The sequence below is a fragment of the Bidens hawaiensis genome, unplaced genomic scaffold (genome assembly GCF_021521415.1).
Source record: "Bidens hawaiensis isolate Kalapana, Puna unplaced genomic scaffold, B.hawaiensis_p1.1 tig00005780_1, whole genome shotgun sequence".
NCBI lineage: Eukaryota > Viridiplantae > Streptophyta > Magnoliopsida > Asterales > Asteraceae > Bidens > Bidens hawaiensis.
Genome location: NW_027491379.1, coordinates 344,754 through 365,158, shown reverse-complemented (window position 1 = coordinate 365,158; position 20,405 = coordinate 344,754). Strand labels below are relative to the sequence as shown.

The 20,405-nt window shown below is 37.1% G+C and overlaps 1 protein-coding gene across 1 annotated transcript; it reads right to left on the bottom strand.

The window, feature by feature from the left end:
* Positions 1–15,181: 15,181 nt before the first annotated feature.
* Positions 15,182–15,921, bottom strand: LOC143630666 (uncharacterized). Its single transcript, XM_077099617.1, has 2 exons — positions 15,676–15,921; positions 15,182–15,628 (listed from the first exon to the last, which is right to left on the bottom strand). The coding sequence occupies exons 1-2, from the start codon at positions 15,919–15,921 to the stop codon at positions 15,182–15,184; spliced, it is 693 nt and encodes a 230-aa protein (XP_076955732.1).
* Between the last annotated feature and the right edge of the window lie 4,484 nt (positions 15,922–20,405).

Genomic DNA, 20,405 nt, shown 5'->3' with positions numbered 1-20,405 from the left:
TAAAACGTAAGGTATGGTTATGCAAGTATGAAAGTATAAAGTATGTACGAAAATATGTAGTTATGAATATGTTGTATGTGGTATGATTAACTAGAACTCACTCAGCGTAGCTGACTTTTAGTATGCACGCAGGTGAGTAGAATGAGACAGTTGGCTTGAGCGGGGGCACATGGCAGAAGAATAAAGAGTCTGGCATCTGAAGACTTAAGACGTTTTTAATTAGTGTTTTAATTTGAAAGACAATATGTTCGTTAAAGACAAAGTTATGAATTTAATTGTAATGTTTATGAAAGTTTTTAATATTCTGCGAATGTTTTAATTAACTATGATATTTAGAACTGTGCTTATGAGTAAATCCAACGTCAAAAGTAGGGAACCGGTAACGGGGCCTTACAACGGCGGCTAGGGTTTCCGGGTCGCCTCCGTCCAATATCAAATCTGGACATCTTTCTTGAACTTCTGGCAACGTATTCTTGATTTTCCGGCCGTCACCTCCGTTGGAATTATGTTTTAGGGTGTGGGGTTTATGGGTTTAGGGTTTCCGGGTTTGGTGAAGGGAGTACGTTGGTGGTGGTGTGGGTATGATGATGATGAAGATCTAGGTTTGGCCGGTGTTATATGATGATGATGATGATGAAGATCTGGGTTTTGAGTGATATGATGATGGTGAAGATCTGGGTAGATGATGAAGATTTGTTGTTACACTTAGCACACCTTGAAGATCTGGGTATATTATTATTATAAAAGGGCATAATAGTAACTTCACTAAGTCAACAGACGACAGAAGTCAGAAAAACCCGCTGGAGAAATACAGGGGCGCAATATGCGCAAATTCTTTTCCGGTAGCTATTCCATCTCCCGACAATATATTTCAGGGAGGCAAATTGGAATTTTCTCTTTATTTAAAGCTACAACTACCTTGCCAAAATATAAATATATCTAAAAAGCTATAGCTAACAGCTAGTTTCGCCAAACATACCAAAAAACTGTCTTCGTGTTAAAAAAAATATGCAAACTATCTTTAAAAATTATAAAAAACACTTTCTAAGAAATACAAAACAATTAAAGAAAAAAAAAGTATTTTTAAATAATAAAAATGTTTATCTTAAATAAGGAAAATATGTTTTTATTAAAAAAAATAAAAAATCATTTTAAAAAGTATTATTCTTAAAAAATGTGTTTAAAAAAAATAATAAAACATAACAAAATTATTTAAAAAAATAAAAATTTCTGAATCATACGTATTAAAAAAATAAAAAATAAACTTAAGAGAAAAGGTACATTCGGTAAAAGTGAGGGGAATGTGGTTATGTTTAGCAACACCCTATATATAAACCTTAAATACATAACAAGTATATAAATAAATGTATGCTTGCAAAATATAGCACTGCTTGCGGTGCGCACATATAATGTATATATGTGTGAACCCTCGGGTGGGCAAAAGTGAAATTGCACTAATTTTGACGTTATTTTACTAATCTCGTGAAAATAACGTTAAAAGTGACGGACGGTTAATCAGGCATCATGTAGTGGCGTTGATAGCCGAAAGACAAGGGTACATGCACCGATCAGCCGGTCCCGATGATTGAGTGCTATGTGCCTTATGTCCAAGGCTTGATGCAAAACTACTATCGAGCCGGGGGTCTCACCGGAAGCAGCCTCTCTATCCTTATTGGGTAGAGGTAAGGCTGTCTACATCTTACCCTCCTCAGACCCTACCATAGCTTTGCTATTGGTGGGATATACTAAGTACGATGATGATGATGATATGCTTGCAAAATCACTTTTGCTGTTATATAAGACCATCTGCAGTGAGAGAGTTATGAGTAAAGTTATGTGTTTCAAAGTTATGTACATAACTTTGAAGGGGAGGCATTTTTTGAGAGGGGGAGAAAGAAAGGGGTAATTATTGCATGAGAGTTGGGAGTTTTTTATAACTACACGATTTTTCACAAAACTCTCTAATGCTGACCAGACCACAAAAATACCTAAATGTGAAAAGTTTTGAAGTTTTGACTACGCGTGGTCTAATATGATACGTTTGGAATTGGGGTTTTACATATTTCCCCTTGGTAAAGGCTATAAATTACATATTTCCCCAACTCCTAAACATCAATTACATATTTCCCCTTTTCATATTAAATTACCAGTTTACCCCTAATCAATTTTCAATACAATTTGCAATACCCAATGAGAACCAAATGACTGTCTCACCTTTGCCGGAAACCACCACCAATTCAAATATGAATTTGGTTTCTATATTATGAGCAGCTGGAACCACCACTAACCCTTGCCACATCTTCGGAATGCCCACCAATGTTCAAATCTGAAAATGCCCGCCGGCCACCCACCATCGTCGGACCACCATCGCTTCGATGCACCGAGACCTGCATATAATCTATTAACGGCAGAGTGGGTCAGCCACCGACGACGAATTCCACCATCGTTGGCTACGCCCAAATCCTAAGGCGGTTTTCCGGCGAAAAACTTAGTTTAACGGTACTCTTGGGAGATGGTGGCTACAGTTGTGAGGCTTGGAATGCTACATATAATTATAGTATTAAACTATATTGTTTCATACTAATTGTTAGATTAAGGGGGTGTTTGGGATTGCTTATTTTCACCAACTTATGACTTATAATCTTTTTGAGAAGTAATAATGTGTTTGGGATTGTTTATATTGTGAGAGGAAAAGTTCCATAAGTTACACTTTTGTAACTTATCAACTTAATGAAAAGTTATAAGGAAGTAAAATAAGGAATCCCAAACACCCCCTAAGAAACTATTCTGTTGATGACTTGATTCGTTTACAGGAAGAAATGTTTTTAACATGAGATTGCAACATGTTTCAATGATTAATTATATCAATAATAAAGAATATTAAAATATTTTGGAAATCAAATTAGAGAGAAAAACAAAGAAAAACGTGTATAATTATATTGTATATTTTTACTTATGAGTAAGGGTATTTTAGTCATTTAATTAGTTAATTTTAATGAAATGGATAAATATGTAATATATGAGGTTTATATAGAGGAAATATGTAATTAAATATTTAACATTAGGAAAATATGTAATAAACCAATTTAAGAAGGGGATGTATGTAAATGGCCCTTTGGAATTTAAGTTACGGACGTCTCACGTCTAGTGAAATGATTTGGTATCAAATTCAAAGTCAACTGTAACTTTTAAAAAAATAGACAGGCACAACGTACGCGTGATATTATTATAATTTTCTTTGAGTTTCCCGATAGGATCTCAAAAGTTGTAACAATAAAGTAGTAAGACCTTTCGCATCAAGGCCATCCATGGCTTATGTGGAGGAGATTTGTTAGAAGGATGAAAAAGACATGTATTGTGGAGGGCCATCCATCCTTGAAGATCCTTCCTCAAGGATGGTGGTTGATTGGTCCTCAATGTTAGTGATGTGGAAATTATGAGGTTGTTTGTGGGAAGAATGAATATGTTATTGTTGCAGGTAAAAATTGTTTGTGAAAAGAATGCATGAAAAGCTGATGCGGATGCTGACTAGGCTGTTTGTAATAAGAATTACCCTGAACTGATGTAGGCAGTCTAATAAAGCATAGTACAATATTATATTTATAAAACTTTCCCGGTCACTTGTAGTATTTTAAGTGTTAGTTTCTTTATATTTATCTTATAAAGAGAGTGCACCGGGCTTATTATTTTAAACAAAAGCCCGTTAAAGGCCCGTGATAGCTAATCAAAATCAGAAAAGAAGAACAGAGGGAAAATTCATCAATCTCATAGCTGATTATCTCATTAACAGATTCAGTTATTATACAACAACTAACGATCTAACAGTCTAACTATCAAAATGTCCAAACAGTCCCTATAGTTATCACTATTACAGAATTACCCTTCAACTACTAACTATTAAAAGTTCTCAGAATTGGCCCTTGTAAACATTTATGTGTAACATAACTTCCCCGGTAAAATACATTCTTGACCTCAAGAATGAAAGTCAGGAAATCTCATTTGGAACTCTTCAAAATTCTCCCATCAGATAAAGGTAACCCTTTCCAATGGACTAACACCTGAGTAACCATACTATCTTTCGTGCAAACGATTTTTCGATCAACAATAGCTTGCAGTTGGTACAACATTCTATGATCTTTAGGAAGGGGGTAATTGACCACTTTAAAAGCGATACATGAAACACAGGGTGAATTTGGGAATCACCTGGTAGATCTAACTTAAAAGCTACACTTCCGATCTTCTCAACAATCATGATCGGACCATAGAATCTGGGATCTAACTTTGAATATGATTGCTTCATGACTGAAGTTTGGATATATTGTTGCAACTTCAGGTACACAAAATCACCCACTTTAAAATGTCTTTCTGTTCTATTGGCATCTGCATACTGTTTCATACGGTTTCTGGCAACTTGTAAGTTTGTTTTCAATTGTTGAATCATCATTTCTCTTTCCCGATGTAACTCTTCTACTTCACCCACCGTTGTGTCATTAAGAATAAAAGGTAGGTGCAATGGGGGTTTATAGCCATACAATGCCTCAAAAGGAGTCATTTGGATTGCAGAGTGGTAGGTTGTATTATACCACCATTATGCAAGTGGTACCCATTTAACCCAATTTCTGGAAGCATCCATGATCATACTTCTGAGATAAGATTCAAGACACCTGTTGACAACTTCAGTCTGCCCATCACTTTGAGGGTGATAAGCAGTAGATAGGGCTAGTTGCACCCCCTGCAATCTCATGAACTCCTGCCAGAACTTACTTAAAAATATTGAATCTCTATCAGAGACAATTGTTGTAGGATTGCCATGTAGCTTGAATATGTTGTCTAAGAAAACCTGAGCCAAAGTAGTGGCAGTAAAGGGATGACATAAGGGAATAAAATGACTGTACTTAGTCAACCTGTCCACCACCACAAAGATGGTGTCTTTCCCCTGAACTTTTGGCAGCCCACTAATAAAGTCCATGGATATGTCACTAAAAACATGAGTGGGAATAGGTAAAGGTTGTAAGAGGCCCGGAGAGGCTAAAGTTTCATACTTTCCTCTCTGACATACTGCACATGTCTTTACAAACTCCAAAACATCTTTGGAGCAACCCTTCCAATAAAAAAAAGAAGTGAGTCTTTTAAGAGTAGGAATAAAACCTGAATGACCCCCACAGATGAAGAGTGAAACAATTGTAACAGATCTCTTTTAAGGCCCTCATCTTTTCCAATATACAGCTTATCTTTTCTTGTTAATAATTGATGCTGCCATTTATAATAAGGAACTTGAATACCTTGATCCAACTGTTGAATAATATTTTGTGACTTAGGGTCAGAATTCCAAGAAGCCTTAATCCTTCCCAATAACAATGAGTCAATGGAACTTATCCCCATTTCAAACAAAGCCATACCACTCACTCTAGATAACCCATCAGCAACCACATTCTCTACTCCCTTCTTATAGACAATTTCATAAGTATACCCCATCAATTTAGTTAACCAAGTTTGTTGCAGGGGAGTAGTCACTTTCTGTGAAAGTAGGAATTTAAGACTCTTTTGATCTGTCTTAATTACAAACTTCTTAGGCAGTAAATAATGATGCCATTGCTTAACTGCCATTAGAATAGCTAGAAGTTCTTTCTCATAAACAGACATTAATACCTGTTTAATAGACAAAGCTTTGCTGATATATGCAATGGGATGTAACACCCGCCAAAATTACATGTCAAAATGTCAACTTTAAAAGTTGAAAGGTTAAAATAATAATTATAATGACATAAAAATGGGTCCAAATATATACATGGATATTAAAATATGTATTTCGGTTTATATTGGTAATATTGTAAGTCAAACGTTTAATAAAAGAAATGATCAGTTGAGTTATAAATATTATAAAAGAACATTTAAAACCATCTAACATCATCTAAGGATAATAAATAAATATGTATGTATATATTTATATACACACACACATTACTGCGTTAGAATGCTAAATGCTAAGAAAATGTATATCATATAATGATTGAATTCTTGGATAAAGTTAATTACAAGAACTTATCCCTTAACTGTGAGTTGTCAATTACAAATTGAAAGACAAATTTGGATGACACAAATCTTACCTATAACTCATATTACTTACACCTATCAACATAATAATTTATTATTATAAATATGACGGTTTGCATGTAATATAAATACATAACACTAGTTCAAAGTAAAAACAAAAGTAGATATGAGATAAGAGGTAGACCCAGAAATGACAAGCTAAGACAAAGGACTAAAAGTGAAAAATTAAGTTCAGGGACCCATCGCGCTACGTGATGAGCCCATAACACAGGTCATCGCGTATCGTGATGGACCTTGATGAGTCAGCGGACACATGTCAGCACTGAATATATCGGCGTACTTTTGCGGCGCCGCGATACGCGACGGGGTCACCAAGACCCATCGCGTATCGCGATGGGATGAAAGATCAGCCTATAAATAGAGGGGTCACGGCTCATTTCCATTTCACACCAAATTGTTTCTCTCTCTAGATTTACTCTCTCACTACCTCGGTTTCCGTGCCGACCCGACAATCGTCACCTCGTAATCCGTGCCACACCGACAATACCTCGAAGTACGTGCACAACATGACGACCACCATATGTCGCCTCGTTTTGCGTGCCAAACATCGTAGTGCGTGCCAAGCTATAAGGCCCCGACTGTGTAAGCTCTACAAAACGACCGGAAATGTTTCAAAAAAGGTAGGCATACGGCGTACAAAAAGTTCGCGGCCACATGTGCTAGCATCTAGAGTGTGTTCTTGATCAACATATCGATAGGCTTCAATGATCTTCAAAGTCAGGGACTTGTTGTGATCTCCAAACCAATCCTCGCCATCCGGATCCAACGAGCTTGATCCCTTTGCCGATACTTTCTCTTTCTTCTTTGTTGTCTTCTCAAGATGATCCTCGACGACTTTTACATGTTCTTTAGTGTATGATGGAACACCCTGATCAACATTTGATTGTGCATACAAATTAGGGTACTCCTCTGCCATCACATCTTCAATTTCTATCTCCTTGTCTTCATAAATGTACGACGTATTCCCGTGTGGAATACTCGTGTCAAGCAAAACTTCTTCATCATTCACAACCTCCACATATTCCTTATCCTCCAACGCGTCCATCGCTTCATAGTCCAATCCCAAAAATATAGATATTTGATCATGAGACAGGGCATGATCAACAAACTCGCCTTTCTCGATCTCATCAGCGTTGGCGGTACTCATCACCACCCCTTGTCATATTCCATAAATAAAATGGTGCTGGTTTTGATCGAATCGATAGGCTTAACATTAGAAAATAGAAGTGATGTTCAATCGATCTTAGTAATCAAACTCTGAATACCCGTGTAAGGTAGGGGTTCTGCCTAAGTCATCATTTTATTATTATATTATATGGCTTAGACCATAGTCAGGGATATAGCCCAAAACCTTGATCATAAATATGTTTACATAAGATTTAACATACAAGGATTATAGTAATGTTTCTTTACAAATTAAGAAACATATATTTTCATTCATAAGGATATAGTCAAAATATAGTTTCTTAACGATTAAGAAACATAACATTTCATACGCAAGGAATGTAGTAAAAACATTGTTTCTTTATGATTAAGAAACATAAGATTTTACATTCAATACTAGCAGTCAATGAATGTTTCTTCTTGAAGAAGAAACAGATCTCAAGAAGAAACGGATTATAGATGTTTCTTCATGAAGAAGAAACTCAGCATATGATTTGGTAAATAAACAAAAAGACTATATGTCTCAATATTTTATTCAAACAAATGATCAATCAAGGTTCAAAGCTATCAAAACCAGACTAAGGGTCTGTAGCCGGATCAAATAACGATTTGGATATTTATATAAAACTATTTTATAATAGGTCAATCATCAATCGATTAATCAATCATTCACAGTCAAGGTTTCAAACGAGATCACCAATCATTCAGAGAACAGACAATCACAGGTGAATACGTTCAAACCTTTTATAACGTGAATACGTTAAACTTTTCAATCAATCAAAACATATTTATACTCGATAAGATGAACGGGTGTTTGTCTTAAAGAGTCAGTCAATATTTTCATGGGATTATGTGATCTCTAAAACGTTATAATACAAAGTAGAAAATAAAATCAACTCAGACCGAATACACATTTGTCTGGATCCAAACATAACCGTTCAGCCTAATCATTCAAAGGCTACGTGGCCACGGGCTAATGGTCATAACTAGTCTCCCGACAAGGGCTACGTGACTCGAGAACAATTGTGTGTGTAGGGCAGTGGTACATAGACCAGAAGTAGAAATGCTTCTGCTGAGATTGTAGAGAAAACTATATTTGTATTATAATGTCATTCAAAATGCTTTATTGAGTCATACGTGTTCACCAGCATATAACTCACGTATTTTTCCCCATATTTCAGGGAATACAGATTAGTACAGGTAGCAAGACATTCATGGAGTTAGATGCTCGCAAGGTAATGATGGCTCAGTTTTTAATTATTAAAATATTACAAACGGTATTTCAACAAGCTTTACAAATCAAACACCGGATATTTATTATCTGAGAAGTTTTCAAATACATTAATATTCTATTCAACCAAAGTCTTCCGCTAAAATAACCCGCAACTCTGATGTATTTACAAAACAAGTACCAACTATTGGTCATACGCCAAGGCCCTAAGCCGGGGTGTGACATGGGATGATTCTCTTGCATTAATACAACTCCTAGTCCTTTGGATGAGGCATCGGTTTCCACCACAAACTCTTTATCAAAGTTAGGTAATGCCAGGACTGGTGCAGAAGTTAGAGCATTTTTGAGTTGATCGAATGAATATTGAGCTGCTTCAGTCCACTAAAAAGAATCTTTTTTTAGCAGATCAGTAAGTGGCTTAGCTAGGATTCCAAAAGATCTAATGAATCTTCGATAATAGTCTGCAAGGCCTAAAAAACCTCTGAGTTGCTTCAAACTTTGAGGATAAGGCCACTGTTGAACTGCTATATCTTTGTTGGATCAGTGGCCACACCTTTAGCTGATATAATATGGCCCAAATATTCCACCTGAGACCCCCCAAACGAACATTTGGATCTTTTAGCAAATAGAGAATGAGTTCTGAGCAGATTTAGGACTTCTTCCAAATGAATAAGATGAGTTTGCATATTAGGACTATACACTAAAATGTCATCAAAAAATACTAGAGTGAATTTCCTCATAGTAGACTTGAAAGTGTCGTTCATAAGTGCTTGGAAGGTTGCAGGGGCGTTGGTAAGCCCGAATGGCATTACCACAAACTCAAACAGGCCGTGATGTGTTCGGAATGCAGTTTTAGTTTTATGGATGTCTTCGTATGCCATTCTTATTTGATGGTAACCAGCCCGTAGATCTAACTTAGAAAACACAGACGCTTGTCCCAACTCATCCAACAATTCCTCAATAAGTGGAATTGGATATCTGTTCTTCACAGTCTCATCATTTAATCTCCTGTAATCCACACAGAACCTCCAAGAACCATCTTTTTTCTTTACTAAAACCACTGGTGAGGCAAAATCACTATGGCTATGTCTGACCACCCCAGAATCTACTAACTCTTTAGTTAGGGACTCAATCACATCTTTCTGAATTTCAGGGTATCTATAGGCTTTAAGATTGATTGTAGTGTTTTCCTCTTTAAGGGTGATTTTATGATCGAATGCCCTTTTGGGAGGAAGAGTAGTTGGAGAAGCAAAAACATGTTCATATTTCTTTAATAATGACAGAAGGGCAGGATGGTCATTTACCTCATAAATAGTAGCAACATGTTGGAAATTGCTATTGTTGTCCATTTGAAGACTGAATAATTGTGCACTAGCTAAGCTAGCAGGTTGATTGAGTAACCCTTGTAGCTTCTTAGGAGAACATCTCATTAGAGAATTAGAATCAACAGCCTTTAATTCAAATATTAAGTCTCCCACTTTGAATTTCATGACCAAATCTTTGAAATTCCACACAATATCGTTCAGTGTCTGTAACCATTGAACTCCCAACACCATGTCATAACTGGTTAATGGTATTAACATCATGTCAGCTCTAAACCAGTTACTCTGCATCACCCATCTAAAATTCTCACACAATTGGGTACAACACATTTTGTTACCATCAGCAATAGTAATGTTCAAGGAAGGGACTTGAACAACAGGACATTTAAGTTTAAGTGCCAGATTCAGGTCTAAAAATATGTGGGTAGAGCTTGAATCTATCAAGATGTGTAATGTTTTTGTACTAGTGACCCTTTTACCCTCATAGTAGAATATGAGGACACACCTATAATAGCATTCAAGGAAATCTGAGGGTCATTACTAGGGTTGGGCTGATATACTATCTCTTCTAAATCATCATCCATATTGTCAGTTTCACTTAGTTCTATAACAAACATCTACTTAGATTTACACACATGCCCAGGAGCAATTTTTTCATTACATCCAAAACATTCACCTTTAGATCTTTTTTCTTCATATTCTTTAGGTGACAACGTGTAATTCTTATTAGGAGCACTAGGTGTAGGTAACAATGATACTTTATTAGTACTGGGAGTCTGAAATCCTTTTGATGCACTATTAAAAGTATTAGCAGATGGTTTAAAAAATCTACCATTATTCTGAGAAACATGAGGATGCATAGCTGACGGGTGGTCCATTGGACAACCCTTAAGTAATATAAGACCGTTAATAACCATGCATACAATCGGTTTATATTGTGGAATTAGTTGACTATGGTTACTCATATAATTGCAGGTAGGAGAAGATAGAGGATGTAATTACGAGAACGTGGGCGAAAACGGTGAAGAAAACGGAGTTGAAACGAGAAAGATATAAAGAAAACAAGAAAATGAGAAAGAGCTCCACCATGGGTCACGGTCCAAAAACAACAGTTTACACCGTACCGTGGCGTTCTGGAGACCGTGCAGACCACCGTGGGTACCGTGGGCCACGGTGCGGAGCTGTAAATACCGAAAATACTTTTTTTTATTCCGTTTTTGGGTGTCACTTCATCAATCTAACACTTTGGAACGACCTAGGGGCGATTTTTGGGTCCAAGAACAAGAATTTGGTGATTATAATCATTTGTTTGGGTTTATGATTCATTCGATTATCTTAATTGAGGTGATGATTAATCAAACGATGTGCGGCTAGTACTCTTTATGTTCTCTCCCGAATTGTAAGGTTTTCTAATTAGATATTGGTTAATCGTTTATGTTATTGATGAGATAGTATTTTGATCATATGATTATTTTGCTATGGTGATTGTGTGTTTGTTTTTTAATTGTTAGTATGGTATAAATTCGTGTTCTTGACTATCCGTTCTTGGTGCCATAGGCAATCGAGATTTAGTAGAAGAGAATTAGGGTTAACAATACTAAACTGATTTTTGAGTGACAACCTTGCGTTTTGTAATCCAAGTACTTAGTCCTCTCTTATCACATCCAAACGCATTTTCATGAACTATAATTGTGTAGTTCATCTCACAAGTAAACAATAACTTTATCAACATTGGAAACCTGAAATCGGGAGAGAGCATTGTTTCTCTATTGTTTAAAACTTGTTTCATTATTTTAGTTATTTTTTGTTAATCAAATCAACCAACAACATACTTGAAGTTATTTTATGCATTTAGTTTAATATAGTTAAATTACAAAGCTACTCAGTAACACATTTTCCACAAACTCCCTGTGTTCGATACCCGCTTATCGCTATCTAATAGTTGTAATCGGTTTATTTTTGAGTGAGTCTTCAACCTCACGTCAAATTTTGGCGCCGTTGCCGGGGAGTAGTGCGCAACGTGTGTTAGCTTTAGTAGTTTTTGTTTGTTATTTTCGAGTTTACGCCGGTTGTGTTAGTGTGCAGGTACCTACAGGTGTATGCATACTAGAGGCTCTAACAAGCTTATTGGTTCTTCAACTGCATCAAACAACAACATGGATTCACCAGCTCCCACAACCGCTTAGATGATAGATCTTACTATATTTTGCGGCTCTATTCCATGCATCTTGTGCATGGAGCCACTTCACCCTTGTATTGGTTGCCACGAGGCCTGATTTAGACGGAAAAAGAAAAATTTGAAGATCCACTAATGCCTTGCTATGAGAATCCTTCCCCTCCTCTATATTTCTATGATTCTGATACAACGGTGGAGGATGGTTATTACTCTAACAGATGGGATCGGGATGAGGATGCTTATTATGAGCCAAGAATGGATGGACGATGTTTCTGTTGCGGCCGTGATCATACTTTTGATTATGATGTGTGCTTGGTGTATTTGGAAAATTCAAAGTATTGGAATAAAAAATGATGGATGCGTACATCTCAAGACCGTATCGGGGATACCAACAGTATCATCCCGAGGAACATTCGGTGCCCGAAGGTGTCTATACTTATCAGAACAAGGAGGAGAAAAGGCTTGCTATGTTGCAAGTGATTTTGTCCAAACTCGAGCAGTATTTATCAGCACCCAACCTTTTCGATGAAGATCGAATCAGCTGTCTAGTTTCCAAGTGTCAGAAGTTAAAAATGAAGATAGAAATAGAAGAGCGTCTTTCACTATTACCTGATGATATTAGAGATTATTCTCACATGGAGGAGAAGGTTGTGGAGGATAATACCACACCAACAAATCCTTTATCTGATGAAGAGTCACGGGTGGATCAGATGGTGTGTGAAGATGATGAGGCAGAGCAGTCTGATGAGATGAATGTGTATACCGAACCTCTTCTCATATCCATCATTCCAATTAACAAGTGTGGGGAAGAAGATGAAAAGGGCGAAGCTACAAGACATCGGTGTATATCTCGTGAAGTGGATCAGCGAAAACCGCATGTGCTTTCTAAACATGCCAGTTATACCGACAAACTTATGGAGATGGCATGTAAATTTCCGGGCATTCATTGGAAATACATTGGGTAAGTGTGCATTGAGACCACCATAGCATATATCAGGTACGGTCTGGCTGAAGACCTTTAAACTTAGCGCTCTCGGGAGGCAGCATGAGGATGTAGAGTAGTGTATTTTGTTTGGTTTTTGTTTTGGGTGTGTTTGTGTTTTGACAGGTTCTGCAATTCAATCATCATGGATGCAATAATTCAAGTGTGGGGATGTTTGCAATATTCCACGTGAGATATCAAAGAGTCTATGAAATGCGTTTATTCCGGTTAAAGCACAACAGCCACATCATTACAAACACATGATCAGGTGCATGTGTTTATCTATCCTGTGGCTTATTTGTTTTCGTGTACTTGGTGGTGTGAAATTTTTGTGTTGGAAAAGGTGTTATTTGTCGAGTCAATTAGGTTGTTAGCCGTTCATGGTTTGCGGGAGGTATTTCTCGAGTTTAGATTATAAATTGCACCATACATTGGGGACAATGTATCCCAAGTGTGGGGATGAGGAAAATTATGTTTGTTTTGAAAAACTTCGTTTTAAAAAAAAATTAAGAAAAAAATAAAAAAAAATGTGTTTAAAAGAATAAGAAAGTGGTAAGATGGCGGGGTAAAGTTTTGGTCCCTTTTCATGGTCACAATTACCTAAATAACATGTGCCTAGTTGTTTTTAAAAGGAGATTATGTAGTTTTCTAACCAAGGTTAGCATGCTTTCGGTGTAATAACTTGCATAAGATATTCGTTTACACTTGAGAATTGAGTAAGTATTGGTTGGTGGAAAAGTTGATATTCTCCGATAGAACTTGTACAATTAGTGCATTTCGAGATCTTAGCGTGACATGAGTGGAAATGTGATAGAGGCACTTAGGTTAAGCCTCATCTAGATGAGCGAGAGTGTGGGTACTGGGGGGTTGGGGCCTCATACATTATACATATGAGGATGGTTATGTGAGGGGCGGGGGGTTGGTTCCTTTAGAAAACCTTATTGGGCCTATTCTTTTATTTAATCAACCCCGGTGTTATTTTGCGAAACGATCCGACTTAATAGGTTTCTATGTAATTGTTTTAGTATTTATCAGTTAGAGATGTGAAGCATTATGTTTATCATGCTAGTATGTAATGTTCAAGTATTATATTAGTAAAAAAAAGGTTTGTATTAGAGTTGCAATGTTTATGTATGCGCTGTTCAAAGTATTATGTAAAGAAAAAAAAAGAAAAAAAAAGAAAAGAAAAGAAAAAAAGTTAGTGATGTTTATAGTTGTTATTTCATTGTTTACTTAGTTTGTTTGTAATAAGTCGAATCGGGTCGTTTGAGCTACTTTCAATATTCCCTTCCATACCCTTACACTTGGCCCCATTACAACCCGTTCTAAGATCTCTTGATTTGTATTCATGTCAAAAGCATTTACATAGGTGGAGATTTGATGATTGTACAAGCGTATGCGAGAGAATTGATTAAATGCGAAATGTATGGACGGTCACCAAGGAAAAGTTATTGTGTAAATGTGTGTTATGTATAGGTAAAAGCCGAAAGCATGTTAGGTTTGGTTAGAAATCTATGGTTTAAATGGAAAGTCAAGTGAACTAGTGCAACCGATAAAAAATAAGGGAATAGGGTATGACTTGGGACCACAACTGAAACGGAAGTGTGGTAAGATTGGTGGCTACAAGTTGAAAATAATAAATAGTTTGTGTTGAGATGTTGCTTGAGGGCAAGCAACGGGTAAGTGTGGGAATGTGACGGGTGGTCCATTGGACAACCCTTAAGTAATATAAGACCGTTAATAACCATGCATACAATCGGTTTATATTGTGGAATTAGTTGACTATGGTTACTCATATAATTGCAGGTAGGAGAAGATAGAGGATGTAATTACGAGAACGTGGGCGAAAACGGTGAAGAAAACGGAGTTGAAACGAGAAAGATATGAAGAAAACAAGAAAATGAGAAAGAGCTCCACCGTGGGCCACGGTCAGGACCGTGGGCCACGGTCCAACTGATCAAAAACAACAGTTTACACCGTACCGTGGTGTTCTGGAGACCGTGGAGACCACCGTGGGCCACAGTGGGTACCGTGGGCCACGGTGCGGAGCTGTAAATACCAAAAATACTTGTTTTTATTCCGTTTTTGGGTGTCTTTTCATCTATCTAACACTTTGGAACGACCTAGGGGCGATTTTTGGGTTTAAAAAATCTACCATTATTCTGAGAAACATGAGGATGCATAGCTTGATTTTATTCATCTTGCATTCTAGCCAATAAGTATGCCTCAGGTAAGTCTTTGGGTCGAAGGAGTCTTACCGGATACCCTATTTCAGGCTTCACAGCTCTCAAGAATAGACTAACAGTATAGTCTTCAGGCAAAGAAACTCTTGTCAACCACAGATCAAATTCTTGGCACAGTTCTTGTAGGCTCCCAGTTTGTTTTAGTGCAACTAGAGCCCCTATAGCATCCTGCTTTAGCGGATCAGCAAATCTAGTGGTTAAAGATCTTACATAATCTTGCCACAACAACCCTCTAATGGTTCCTCCCCTGGATCTTACAAAAGATTGATGCCACTGAAGTGCAGGGCCTTCAAGATTGATAACAACAAATCGGATCTTGAGTCTCTCAGGGGTTTCATCTACATCAAAGTATTGATCTACTTTACACAGCCACCCTTCCAAATTCTCACTATTAAACTTTGGGAATTCGAGCTTAGTTAGGCGGTTATTGTTTCTGTAATAACCTCCTTCACTCTCTTCATTACGGTGAATTTCTCCATCAGTATATTGAAATTGTTCTTGATTTGTATGCTGACGACTTGTACTTTGGCCGCCATTGATGCTAGCTTCACGAGTTTTAGAATCTCAGCCAGTTGTGATGAATTCTTCTCAACCATGGATTGCAAATTGTTAAGAGTTGCATCATGATTATTGAGTCTGGTTTCGATCTCCTGGATTTTAGTGGATTCTTGATTATGAGTATTTGTCATATTATATTCTTCTAAGACAGAATTGACCAATGATCAATTTTCAAGGATTTAAAACGAAATTGGACAAGAAATGAACCGAACAAGTGGTTAATTTCAGAGTTTTGGAAAAAAATTGGATAGAAATTGATCGACAGATGATCAGTTTCTGGGAAATTGAATCGAAAAGAAGAACGAATTGAAGCGGATTGAACAAAGATTATCGGAATTGTCACCGGAAAGCGTTTCCGAGAGGACATGAAAGCTTTGATACCATTGATAGCTAATCAAAATCAAAAAAGAAGAACAGAGGGAAAATTCATCAATCTCATAGCTGATTATCTCATTAACAGATTCAGTTATTATACAACAACTAACGATCTAACAGTCTAACTATCAAAATGTCCAAACAGTCCCTATAGTTATCACTATTACAGAATTACCCTTCAACTACTAACTATTAAAAGTTCTCAGAATTGGCCCTTGTAAACATTTATGTGTAACAGCCTGGGCTACAATTTGGTTGAATTTGAACATCATGAAGAATTACCTAAAGAATGTATTACTCCTGTGGTTGACATGTGGTGGTTGCGGTTTTAATGAAATAATCGAACAGGATCAGTTAACAGTGCTTAGTGAGGAGCATAGTGCTACAAATCTTGTGTCTCGGTGTGATTTTTGGCTTTATTAAATCGCGTATTTTTGTGGGGGTATTATCGGGCTCGTTTACAGTAACAATTTAGGGCAGGTTGTGCAGTCATTTGGATACATTTCCATGACCAAACCACTTGTTACAACTTATTCTACATGCTCGTTTTTTGGGCGTCTTCTTTCGGGTGCTGCAGATTTGGTTGCCTGCTTTTACCACCAGACTTATACAGGAATGTATAGCACTCGGACCGGGAGGCTATCACTTGCACTCGTGCCGATGCCTTTTGCTTTTGTTATGCTAATATTATCAGACGGATTGACTGTTTTACGTGTGGCTACCGGTTTGATAGGAGTCTACTCCGGGTTCTTACTGTCGACAGCTGTTACAATCACTTCCGAGATTTTTTGTTCAGAGAGCTCGAGGATAATCATAATATTCTTATAACCAACATCCCATTAGGATCATTGATATTCAGTGTTACTGCATCTCTAGTTTATGATGACCACATCAGGAGCTCAGAAGATGGAGAAGTATCAACGGTGTGTATTGGTCGAAAATGTTATTGCCAGACGTTTATATTGTGGGGATGCGTTTCTTTGTTGGGTTTGGTTTTGAGTTTTCTGCTTTCTTTAAGAACGAAACCGGCTTATGAAAGATATTATAAGGAGAGAAGAAGTAAACAGCCTTCAATCAGTGACGAGTTCTAGAGTTTTGATAAATGGCCGGGTTGGATACTTACGATGAAACGTATGATTTCATAGAAATTAGTTATTGATGAGATAGTCATAGAAATTAGTGATCTTTGATTGATGCAGTTTAGGAGAGCAGCAGTGTATGATTTCATAGGTTTTGAGTTATAAATTTGTAACATATTTGTAGTGTTTGTTAATGTATGCATCTTTTGGTCATTTTGACTAAAAAAAGTCAAACTGGGAATTTACTAATGAGTAATGACTAATTTAGCCTTATGAGAAATTGGAGTGTGAAAAAAAAGAGTTTCTGTTTAATTCTGACCAAATGACATAAATAAGTTAAAAGGAATGCGATTTATAGAATAGACTCAGTTGAACTGATTAGTTTTAGAATCAAAGTATAAAAATGGGTGTCCGAGTTAACATTTCGATGTATACATAAAACATTAGCGACCTAATGGATAATTTATAAGCAAGTTGTGCAGTAATTTGATGAGAAGCATGTGCAGACCTTTTTACCAATGTTTTCAGACCCGGACCGGACAACTTACCGGGTCACAGGTCGGACCAACCCGGGAGGTCGGCCCGGATATTGACCCGGATGACGTAAAAAATAATATATATATATATATATATATATATATATATATCAAATAACCAACTCTCATGAAACTTAAAAAACATACATTGTAATCCAAAACATTTATCTCAATCTTAGTCTTAAAAATTGATTAGCCAAGTTTTGTATGTAAAATAAAAGTTAAAAATAATAAAATAACTACACATATTATAACAACTATATGGTTAACTTTTATAAAATTAAAACTTTCTTAGGGGGCAAAAGTGTAACTTAAGAAGGGAAAAAAAAGATAAATGACCTAAACATCTAATACGTGAGCATGGTTAATTACTTCCTTTCCCCTTTACCAACATAAAACCCTAAACAACTAACTCTGTGGTTTCCAAGCTTCTTTATGAATCCATATTGCCGCCTCAAGCATGTATAGCTGAAATCCACACCCGACAAGTCCTTAATACCCGGTGACCCATATTCCAAGTTATATCAGACGAGATCGAAGCATCTGATTTGGGAGTGGCAGTGTTAGAAGCGGCAGATGTTAGGAGCGGCGGTGGTGTTGGAGTGAATATAGGGTTTAGTTTGTGTGTTTGGTAATATTATTCGGATCTGACTATTAAAAAGGGGAAAATAACAAAGCTGCCGGTCCAACCGCCGGGTCACCGGGTCCGGTCCAACCGGCGCCGTGAGACCCGGCCGGTCCATTAGAAAACGTGCTGTATACTACGACCCGGACCAGTATTGGCACCGGGTCCCGGTCGGACGCCGGGCCGAGCCGGGTTTCAAAACATTGCTTTTTACTATAAAGTTCTGTTGCAGTTTGACTAGGAACAACATGCATTCTTCTTATTTTGAGACAAATTTAGGAAGTGAAAGAGGATAAAAGTAAGGAGTTAAATTGGTTTAAGGGCAAAACGGTCATTGAATACTCTCTATTGAGTCTGTGTCATTTTGTTGAGTCCTGTTAGTCTTTTTCCGGTCATAAACTCCATAATTATCACTCCAAAGCTAAATACATCCACTTTTGTTGTCACTTTTCGCATATACGCAAACTCTAACGGAATACAAAAATGCATTAGTGTAAACTTTTAGGTAAAATGTTATCTAAAAAGAGAGCTAGTGATGCATTACCTGGCGCCAAATAACCAATGGTGCCCGGAAATGTTGATGCAGAAGAAACATTGCCTCCATCCTGCTGATGAACTCCTAGAATCCGGGCCGTCCCAAAGTCGCCAACATGAGCATCCCATTTTTCATCGAGAAGAATGTTAGACGGCTTTAAATCACAGTGAACAATGGGAAATCATAGCCCGAATGTAAGTAAACGAGTCCTCTAGAAACCGAAACCAACAGATTAACTCTCTCCAGAAGATTCCATCTTGATCGATCAATCCCAGGATCATGTATAATCTTGTCCAGATTACCATTTTCCATGTATTCAAGAACCAAAGCCTTTAGTTTCCTACTTTCCCATGCATAACCAACCACTTTCACTAGATTTCTATGCCTCAATTTTGCTAACGTGCTCATTTCTTTGTAGAAGCTCTTATCGGATTCTGTTGAAAATTCTCTTAAACTCAGATTTTTCACCGCTATCATCCTTCCATCTGTTAGTCTACCCTTGTACACTGTGCTTAAACTGCTTGTACCAAGAACGTTACTTTTACCGAATCCATTAGTAGCATCTTCCATTTATTTTCTTTCAAATCTTTCTAGAGTACACCCTCGGGTGAATTCTAGTTCTTTGTCCCCAGACATAACTTTTGGTTTTCGAACATAGCAATAATATAAACCCGCCAAAAATAATACAAGAAGCAAAGCTAGAGATCCGAGCAATATTGCAAGAATTATGACTTTTCTTGATATCTGATGAGAATGATAGGTGCATGATTTGGTTCCGTTTGCAACACACAAAGAAGGGTTTCCAAGTAATCCCACTGCGCTCGAATTTTTGAAAATTCCTTTATTGGGAACACGTCCTTCAAGGTGGTTGAACGATAGATTGAGGTGTTTTAATGCCAAACTGTTGGCAAAATTTTCAGGAATCATGCCATTGAATTTGTTTGGTGAAAGATCAAGTGAAGTAAGAAGTGTGAGATTCGCGATGCTTTCTGGGATCTCTCCTTCCAACTGATTTCTAGAGAAGTTTATGTAGTAAAGAAGGCCAAGAGTAGGAAATATTTCGTCAGAGACGGTGCCAGAAAGTCGGTTTCCTGACAAATCAAGACTCTGTAGGTTTCTGCAATTTTGGATTGTTACAGGAATACCTCCTGACAGATTATTGTTTGAGATATCAATGGAATTAAGATTAAAGACTGGTTTAGGCTATGATATTTCTGATATACCTCCACCGTTTAACAGTAACTATACTAGCCTTTCTCACTTTGATTTTAATTCTCCTCCCGAGGAAGAAATGGTCTATGGTATTGGTCATGTGCCCTTATCAAAGACATTTGTTCCTGCTGCTCCCAAGACTGTTAATTCAGCTAATTCTTCAGTTAATCCTAATAGTAGTTCATCTTCTGTAGCGGGTTGTGTAGAAGAAAAGGAGTGTGTGGAAACAAACAAGGGTTGTGGAGATAAAAAC

What these genes read in the sequence shown, in the direction of transcription:
- LOC143630666 (XM_077099617.1), bottom strand. Translation starts at nt 15,921, where the DNA reads ATGACAAATACTCATAATCAAGAATCCACTAAAATCCAGGAGATCGAA. An exon ending in TAATGAAGAGAGTGAAGGAG is followed by an intron (nt 15,629 to 15,675) that starts GTTATTACAGAA and finishes GAATTCCCAAAG; the next exon opens with TTTAATAGTGAGAATTTGGA.